General features: G+C 46.0%; 1 protein-coding gene across 1 annotated transcript; it reads left to right on the top strand.

Moving 5' to 3' along the window:
- The first annotated feature begins 2,064 nt into the window (after positions 1-2,064).
- On the top strand, positions 2,065-9,561 carry NPB (neuropeptide B). The gene is made up of 2 exons (XM_040331773.1): positions 2,065-2,459; positions 9,258-9,561. Exons 1-2 carry the CDS (start codon positions 2,175-2,177, stop codon positions 9,384-9,386), a joined length of 414 nt encoding a protein of 137 aa, XP_040187707.1. The 5' UTR covers positions 2,065-2,174; the 3' UTR covers positions 9,387-9,561.
- Positions 9,562-10,259: the final 698 nt, after the last annotated feature.

The raw sequence follows: 10,259 nt of genomic DNA, 5'->3' as shown, positions 1-10,259 counted from the left end.
ATGAAGGTGAATAAAAAAATTAACATTTAATGACAACCACACCTCTCAATTATATGAAGTTAGAACTCCACGATCTGGCCCCTCCCACCATCCACGATCTGGCCCCTCCCACCAGCCATGATCTGGCCCCTCCCACCAGCCATGATCTGGCCCCTCCCACCAGCCATGAGACAGCACCTCCCACCAGCCACGATCTGGCCCCTCCCACCAGCCATGAGACAGCACCTCCCACCAGCCATGATCTGGCCCCTCCCACCAGCCATGAGAACGCACTTCCCACCATCCACGATCTGGCCCCTCCCACCAGCCATGATCTGGCCTCTCCCACCAGCCATGATCTGGCCCCTCCCACTAGCCATGAGACAGCACCTCCCACCAGCCATGTTCTGGCCCCTCCCACCAGTCATGAGACAGCACCTTCCACCAGCCACGAGACAGCACCTCCCACCAGCCATGTTCTGGCCCCTCCCACCAGTCATGAGACAGCACCTTCCACCAGCCACGAGACAGCACCTCCCACCAGCCATGATCTGGCCCCTCACACCAGCCATGATCTGACCCCTCCCACCAGCCATGAGACAGCACCTCCCACCAGCCATGATCTGGCCCCTCCCACCAGCCATGATCTGACCCCTCCCACCAGCCATGAGACAGCACCTCCCACTAGCCATGTTCTGGCCCCTCCCACCAGTCATGAGACAGCACCTCCAACCAACCATGTTCTGGCCCCTCCCACCAGCCACGATCTGGCCCCCCCCACCAGCCACGATCTGGTCCCTCCCACCAACCATGTTCTGGCCCCTCCCACCAGCCATGAGACAGCACCTCCAACCAGCCATGATCTGGTCCCTCCCACCAGCCACAATCTGGTCCCTCCCACCAGCCATGAGACAGCACCTCCCACCAGCCATGTTCTGGCCCCTCCTACCAGTCATGAGACAGCACCTTCCACCAGCCACGAGACAGCACCTCCCACCAGCCATGATCTGACCCCTCCCACCAGCCATGATCTGGCCCCTCCCACCAGCCATGATCTGGCCCCTCCCACCAGCCATGAGACAGCACCTCCCACCAGCCACGATCTGGCCCCTCCCACCAGCCATGAGACAGCACCTCCCACCAGCCACGATCTGGCCCCTCCCACCAGCCATGAGACAGCACCTCCCACCAGCCATGATCTGGCCCCTCCCACCAGCCATGAGAACGCACTTCCCACAATCTGGCCCCTCCCACCAGCCATGATCTGGCCTCTCCCACCAGCCATGTTCTGGCCCCTCCCACCAGCCATGAGACAGCACCTCCAACCAGCCATGATCTGGTCCCTCCTACCAGTCATGAGACAGCACCTCCCACCAGCCATGTTCTGGCCCCTCCTACCAGTCATGAGACAGCACCTTCCACCAGCCACGAGACAGCACCTCCCACCAGCCATGATCTGACCCCTCCCACCAGCCACGATCTGGCCCCTCCCACCAGCCACAAGACCTCACCTCCCACCAGCCACGATCTGCCTGCACTGCATAGAGAATCACAGAGACCCGGCGATGGCACCTCTGGCTTTAAAATAAGGTAAGTACCAAGGTAATCTTTTTATTTAACAATTGGGGGAGAGGAACCAGGGAAGGCAAAATATAAGCAGAATAAACTTCAGCTGCGGGTGGACTCCCCCTTTAAGGCGACTCTGATTTATTTTATTTTATTTTCTCCCCTCCAGTTTTTAGAACATTTCACAGATTCAGAAATCAAAGTCTCAGATTGGTGTCGGGCGGTCGGTGGCCCCGGAGCCCCGTGCGGGGGGGTGGGGTGAGTTGTCACCGTGTAATCAGAATTCTTTATCTCTGGCTAAGCAGACAATTCCTCTGTCACTCGCTTGGATCTCTCCATAGACTTCGCTCCGGGGGGCTCGGCGCTGAGCTAGTGATTCCGGAGCTGTCACCGGTTTAATAGGAGATATAACATCATAACACCCCCCCCCCCCCCCCACCATCATCACCCCCCCCCCCCGACCATCATCACCTCCCCCCCCCACTATGATTCCCCCCCCCCCACCATCACCACCCACCTACAGCCCCTCTCCGTCTTCCCCTCCTGATCCTCCCCCTCCTCTCTCTCTTCTCTTTATAAGCCAGCCTGCCAGTTCTCTCCTCCAGATCTCATTAGCACTGTACATCGCCATGGCGTGTGTGAGCCCCCGTCCCTCCCTACGACTCACCCTGCTGTGCAGCGCCCTGGCTCTGCTGCTCTCCTGCCAGCGCACCGCCGCCTGGTACAAGCAGTCCACCGGCCCCAGCTACTACTCCGTGGGCAGGGCGTCCGGGCTGCTGTCCGGCATCCGGCGGTCGCCCGACATACGCCGCTCCGAGCCCGAGAACGCCGTGGAGGGCGCCGACGCCGCCGCGGACGACAGTTTCCTGAGCGCCTTCGGGAGCCAGCGGCAGGGAGCCGTGCTCAAGAACATGGTGAGTATCCACGTGTGTGTGTGTTCTGTTATGTGTGGGAGGGTTAGAGCCCCCGTCAGGTTTTTACTGCTCTGCTCATACATGCTTTGATGTATTTGTTTTCCTTTTTACCGATCGATCTCTTCCAATAGGAATAATCGATTTATTATCGACAACCTGTTTGATCGATATGCCACACAAGTGGATTTCGATTGGTGGTTTAAATACGATCACGACTATTACTATTATGCAGGATTTATCGATCGCACCCCTGATCAGATTATGAGATTACAATGGTGAAAACAAGAGGTGCGATTGATAAAATCCTAAATAATAGTAATAATATTAATAGTTGTGATCGTATTTAAACCACCGATCAAATCGATTGGCAGCGCTGAGATACTTTGTTTATAAATATGATCGTGTTTTTTTTGTGTGATTGTGTTTTTTTTCCCGATTGATCGGATTATGAGATTACAATGAGGAAAACAATCGAAAAACACGATCACATTTATGAACAAAGTATCATATCATAGTATCTGAGTCGATCGGCCACGGTGGAATATTATCAATCGTTACGCATCGATTGGCAGCGCTGAGATACTTTGTTCATAAATATGATTGTGTTTTTTTTTTGATTGATCAGATTATGAGATGATGAAAACAGAGGTGCGATCGATAAATCCTGCATAATAGTAATAATATTATCGATCGTACCTCTGATCAATCAGAAAAAAAACACAATTATATTCATGAACAAAGTATCTCGGCGCTGCCAATCGATTTGATTGGTTGTTAAAATACGATCACAACTATTAATATTATTACTATTACGCAGGATTTTATCGATCGCACCTCTGTGTTCACCATTGTAATCTCATAATCCGATCAATCGGAAAAAAACACAATCATATTTATGAACAAAGTATCTCAGCGCTTCCAATCGATGCGTAATGATTGATAATATTCCACCCTGGCCAATGGACTCAGATACTTTGTTCATAAATATGATTGTGTTTTTTGATTGATCAGATTATATGAGATTACAATGGTGAACACAGAGGTGCGATCGATAAAATCCTGAATAATAGTAATAATATTAATAGTTGTGATCGTATTTAAACCACCGATCAAATCGATTGGAAGCGCTGAGATACTTTGTTCATAAATATGATCGTTTTTTTTTCCGATTGATCGGATTATGAGATTACAATGGTGAAAACAATCGAAAAACACGATCACATTTATAAACAAAGTATCTCAGCGCTGCCAATCAATACGATCGGTGGTTTAAATACGATCACAAGTATTAATGTTATTACTATTACGCAGGATTTTATCGATCGTACCTCTGTTTTCACCATTGTAATCTAATCATCTGATCAATCGGAAAAAAAACACAATCATATTTATGAAGAAAGTATCTCAGCGCTTCCAATCGATTTGATTGGTGGTTTAAATACGATCACAACTATTAATATTATTACTATTATTCATACTTTGTTCATAAATATGATTGTATATTTTTTTTCCGATTGATCAGATTATGAGATTACAATAAGGTACGATCGATTAACGCCTGAATAATAGTAATAATATTAATAGTTGTGATCGTATTTAAACCACCGATCGAATGGATTGGCAGCGCTGAGATACTTTGTTCATAAATGTGATCGTGTTTTTCGATTGTTTTCACCATTGTAATCTCATAATCCGATCAATCGAAAAAAATAAAAAATAAAAACACAATCATATTTATGAACAAAGTATCTCAGCGCTGCCAATCGATTGGATCGGTGGTTTAAATACGATCACAGCTATTAATATTAATACTATTATTCAGGATTCAATAGCTGTGATCGTATTTAAACCACCGATCGAATCGATTGGAAGCGCTGAGATACTTTGTTCATAAATATGATTGTGTTTTTTTTTTTTTTTTTTTCGATTGATCGGATTATGAGATTACAATGGTGAAAACAATCGAAAAACACAATCATATTTATGAACAAAGTGTCTCGGCGCTGCCAATCGATTCGATCGGTGGTTTAAATACGATCACAAGTATTAATATTATTACTATTATTCAGGATTTATGGAGTCGATCGGCCACGTTAGAATATTATCAATCGTTACGCATCGATTGGCAGCGCTGAGATACTTTGTTCATGAATATGATTGTGTTTTTTTCCGATTGATCAGATTATGAGATTACAATGGTGAACACAGAGGTGCGATCGATAATAGCTGTGATCGTATTTAAACCACCGATCCAATCGATTGGAAGCGCTGAGATACTTTGTTCATAAATGTGATCGTTTTTTTCGATTGTTTTCACCATTGTAATTTCATAATCCAATCAATCGGGGAAAAAACACGATCATATTTATGAACAAAGTATCTCAGTGCTGCCAATCGATTCGATCGGTGGTTTAAATACGATCACAACTATTAAATCCTGAATAATAGTAATAATATTAATAGCTGTCATCGTATTTAAACCACCGATCCAATCGATTGGAAGCGCCGAGATACTTTGTTCATGAATATAATTTTTTATTTTTTTCTGATTGATCCGAGGTACGATCGATAATATTATTACTATTATGCAGGATTTTATCGATCGTACCTCTGTTTTTACCATTGTAATCTAATAATCTGATCAATCAAAAAAAAAACACAATTATATTTATGAACAAAGTATCTCGGAGCTTCCAATCGATTCGATCGGTGGTTTAAATACGATCACAACTATTAATATTATGCAGGATTTCATAGTTGTGATCGTATTTAAACCACCGATCGAATCGATTGGAAGCGCCGAGATACTTTCTTCATAAATATGATTGTGTGTTTCGATTGATCGGATTATGAGATTACAATGGGAAAAACAATCGAAAAACACGATCATATTTATGAACAAAGTATCTAAATCGATCAGACACAGTGGAATATTATCAATCGTTATGCATCGATTGGCAGCGCTGCCAATTAATTGGATTGAAAGCAAAAAAAACTGCGCTAATCCACAATAATACAAAATAAAACCAAAAACAAAAGGCTGCAGCAAGCGTGCGATACACAGACAAAAATTAGAAGAAATAAAGCTGCGCCAGCTTTGTTTCTTCTAATCGATTGGATTGGTGGTATAAATACGATCACAACTGTTAATATTATTACTATTATTCATACTTTGTTCATAAATATGATTGTTTTTTTTTTTTTTGATTGATCAGATTATGAGATTACAATGGTGAAAACAGAGGTGCGATCGATAAATCCTGCATAATAGTAATAATATTATCTGATCAATCAAAAAATAAATAAAAAAACAATCACATTTATGAACAAAGTATCTCAGCGCTGCCAATCGATTTGATTGGTGGTTTAAATACGATCACAACTATTCAATCCTGCATAATTTTATAGTAATAATATTAATAGTTGTGATCGTATTTAAACCACCGATCAGATCGATTGGCAGCGCCGAGATACTTTGTTCATAAATATGATTTTTTCTTTTTTTTTGATTGATCGGATTATGAGATTACAATGGTGAAAACAGAGGTGCGATCGATAAAATCCTGCATAATAGTAATAATATTATCGATCGTACCTCTGATCAATCAGAAAAAAAACACAATCATATTCATGAACAAAGTATCTCAGCGCTGCCAATCGATGCGTAATGATTGATAATATTCCACCGTGGCCGATCGACTCACATACTTTGTTCACAAATATGATCGTGTTTTTTGATTGATCAGATTATGAAATTACAATGGTGAAAACAATCGAAAAAAAAAACACGATCATATTTATGAACAAAGTATCTCAGCGCTGCCAATCGGTTCGATCGGTGGTTTAAATACGATCACAACTATTAAATCCTGCATAATAGTAATAATATTAATAGTGGTGATCGTATTTAAACCACCGATCCAATCGATTGGCAGCGCCGAGACACTTTGTTCATGAATATAATTGTGTTTTCCGATTGATCAGATTATGAGATTACAATGGTGAAAACAATCGAAAAACACGATCATATTTATGAACAATTAAAGGATCGATCATTTTCTGCCCCCGGGGCGATGGACTTGCGTCCATCGTCCAGGGCAGAAAATGATCGATCCTTTTTTTGTTCGTATTTGATTGAAATTGAGTCAAAATCGATCGGAAAGGGAAACGCCGCTTGCTGACCTGCCGCTGTACTTTCACGTACCTGTGCGATCGAGGCTTTCCTTTCCGGTGATCGATCCTTTCTTGCACTGAAATACTTTTGTTCCTAAATACGATCGTATTTTGATTGTGATATTGCATGGTAGAAACAGAGATCGATAACTTGCAGGAACATAAGTTATAAAAACTACTCCCCCCCCCTCTATGTGTGACATATCGATCGAATCAGTTGTCGGTCACAGATCGATTATCGGAGGAGATTGATTGGAAAACAAATCGATCATTTAACGAATGAGTGTACAGCCGCCATAAAACGATTACATTAGACAAGGATCGTAAATCATTTGTAGAGTTTAGTGCGCTTTAGAATGGTTTTTACATTGGCGGTCGATCGGCCAGAGGCGGAATTTGATCGCTTTTGTTTCTGATCGATTTAAAAAAAAAAATAATAATCCACGTTTGTGTCAGGCATTTGATCGTATTACAGATCGAATAAATGATCGTTTTCAATAGTTTCTTTCTAATAGATCATATTTTAGATTGTTTTACGTCATTCAACGTTTACATTTTGTTGTGATCACCCCCACAGTCCAGATCGATCGCAAATCACTACGTGTGTGACCTCCTCCATAGAGGAGAGCAGGGGGTGTCCAGACTACGGCCCGTGGGCCAGATCTGGTCTGCTGCGAGATTTCATCTGGTCGTTCGATGTAAGAGGGGAATTTGTTAGGGACCCTGATGTGAGGAAGGACTCTTAAGTCAGGAGGGACTCTAAAGGGGACTCTTGGGTAAGGGGGACTCCAATTAAGGGGGAATCTAATATAAGAGGACCCTGATGTAAGGGGGATACTAATGGGGAACCTGATATAAGGGGGACACTGATAGGGACTCGTGTGTAAGTGGAACTTTGCTGGGGACTCTGATGTGTAAAGGGGACTTTTATGTAAAAGGAACTTCAATGTAAGGGGAACTGCGATATAAGGGGGGCTCTGATAGGGACTCCAATTTAGGAGAGGCTTTTTCATGGGGACTCTGATATATAGGGGGGCTCGGATGGGGACTCTCATGTAAGGGGAACTCTCATGTAAGGGGGCTTTGATGGCTACTGTGATATTAGGGGACTCTGATGAAGTAAGGGAGACTTTGATGGGGATTCTGATCTAAGAAAGACTTTCATAAGGACTCTGATCTAAGGAGGACTCTGATGGGGACTCTGATCTAAGGAAGACTTTGATGGGGATTCTGATCTAAGGAAGACTTTGATGGGGACTCTGATGTGTGAGGGGGACTCTGATGTAAAAGGAACTCCAATGTAAGGGGAACTTTGATATAAGGGGGGCTCTGATAGGGACTTTGATGTGGATTCTAATTTAAGGGGACTCTTTTATAAATGCTGATGAAATGGAAACTTTGATAGGGATTCTGATGTAATGGGGGACTCTGATATGAGGAGGACTTTGATGGAGACTCTGATGGGAACTTTGATATGTGATGACAGATGGCTGATAAGTGCTTTGGGGGGGGAACTCTGTGGACCCTGATGTAAGGGGGGGAACTCTGCGGACCCTGATGTAAGGGGGATCTCTGCGGACCCTGATGTAAGGGGGGGAACTCTGCGGACCCTGATGTAAGGGGGAGAACTCTGCGGACCCTGATGTAAGGGGGGGAACTCTGCGGACCCTGATGTAAGGGGGGGGATCTCTGTGGACCCTGATGTAAGGGGGAGAACTCTGCGGACCCTGATGTAAGGGGGGAACTCTGCGGACCCTGATGTAAGGGGGGGAACTCTGCGGACCCTGATGTAAGGGGGAGAACTCTGCGGACCCTGATGTAAGGGGGGGAACTCTGTGGACCCTGATGTAAGGGGGGATCTCTGCGGACCCTGATGTAAGGAGGGAACTCTGCAGACCCTGATGTAAGGGGGGGGGAACTCTGCGGACCCTGATGTAAGGGGGGGAACTCTGCGGACCCTGATGTAAGGGGGGGGATCTCTGTGGACCCTGATGTAAGGGGAAGAACTCTGCGGACCCTGATGTAAGGGGGGAACTCTGCGGACCCTGATGTAAGGGGGGGAACTCTGCGGACCCTGATGTAAGGGGGAGAACTCTGCGGACCCTGATGTAAGGGGGGGAACTCTGTGGACCCTGATGTAAGGGGGGATCTCTGCGGACCCTGATGTAAGGAGGGAACTCTGCAGACCCTGATGTAAGGGGGGGGGGAACTCTGCGGACCCTGATGTAAGGGGGAGAACTCTGCGGACCCTGATGTAAGGGGGGGGAACTCTGTGGACCCTGATGTAAGGGGGGATCTCTGCGGACCCTGATGTAAGGAGGGAACTCTGCAGACCCTGATGTAAGGGGGGGGGGGAACTCTGTGGACCCTGATGTAAGGGGGAGAACTCTGCAGACCCTGATGTAAGGGGGAGAACTCTGCGGACCCTGATGTAAGGGGGAGAACTCTGCGGACCCTGATGTAAGGGGGAGAACTCTGCGGACCCTGATGTAAGGGGGGAACTCTGCAGACCCTGATGTAAGGGGGGTCCCCCAAAGGATAAAGGAAGGGGAGGGGCTGGGGTGGGGCTGATGTTTCCATCCATCTTTGTATGACTTCTCATCGTCTCTTTGTCTCCCCCTGCAGGCGCTGTGTGTGAAAGACGTCTCTCCGAACCTGCACAGCTGTGAGCTCATCCCGGACACATCCAGCACCTTCCAGTGCAAAGCTCAGATCTACCTATCACTGGACAGCACGGACTGTCTCACCCCGTAACCCCCCGACCCAGAGACACTGCCCCCCCCCTCCCCTCCCCCCACGTCACCCCAAAAAACACAGATCCACCAACGTTTCCTCCAGACACGTGTGTAGATTTGTACTCCATCCTGTATCTGCTGCTTTAGAACTCATATTTGTTCGTTTAATAAAACTAAACAACCGATTGACTTGCTTTTCTGTGTTTGTGTGCTTCAATGTGCAGGAGGAGGGGGGAGGGGAGGGGGGTACTAAAACTGAAACTGGCCACACCCCATACAATCAGGGCTGCCAACCGCCTGAAATCAAATTTACTGACGCTACACAGAAAATTTACTGACAGTTCACAAATTGGCCAAAATGAGAATTGTCGGTGTGATATCAATATTTACACTACAAACAGGTAACTGGTGTGATTAGCAACGTGCTTAAGATACAACAAAGGGGGGACACAAATATTTTTCCTTTTGCAGTGCAAGAGGGGGACCCTGTGGACCCTGATGTAAGGGGGAACTCTGTGGACTCTGATGTAAGGGGGAACTCGGATGTAAGGGGGGACACTGTGGACCCTGATGTAAAGGGGAATCAGTGGACCCTAATGTAAGGGGGAACTCTGTGGACCCGAATGTAAGGGGGAACTCTGTGGACCCTGATGTAAGGGGGAACTCTGATGTAAGGGGGGACCCTGATGTAAGGGGGGACCCTGTGGACCCTGATATAAGGGGAATCTCGTGGACCTTGATGTAAGGGGGACTCTGATGTAAGGGGGGATCCTGTGGACCCTGATGTAAGGGGGACCCTGTGGACCCTGATGTAAGGGGGGACTCTGATGTAAGAGGGGACTCTGATGTAAGGGGGGGATCCTGTGGACCCTGATGTAAGGGTGGATCCTGA

This window comes from Rana temporaria, chromosome 12, assembly GCF_905171775.1.
Source record: "Rana temporaria chromosome 12, aRanTem1.1, whole genome shotgun sequence".
Lineage (NCBI taxonomy): Eukaryota > Metazoa > Chordata > Amphibia > Anura > Ranidae > Rana > Rana temporaria.
The sequence above is the reverse complement of the archived record's forward strand: the minus strand, read 5'-3'. Positions and strand labels throughout refer to the sequence as shown.

Excerpts from the sequence above, each read along its gene's own strand:
- NPB (XM_040331773.1), top strand. The coding sequence starts at position 2,175 with ATGGCGTGTGTGAGCCCCCGTCCCTCCCTACGACTCACCCTGCTGTGC. Across the intron at positions 2,460-9,257 it reads GAGCCGTGCTCAAGAACATG|GCGCTGTGTGTGAAAGACGT; the intron begins GTGAGTATCCAC and ends CTCCCCCTGCAG.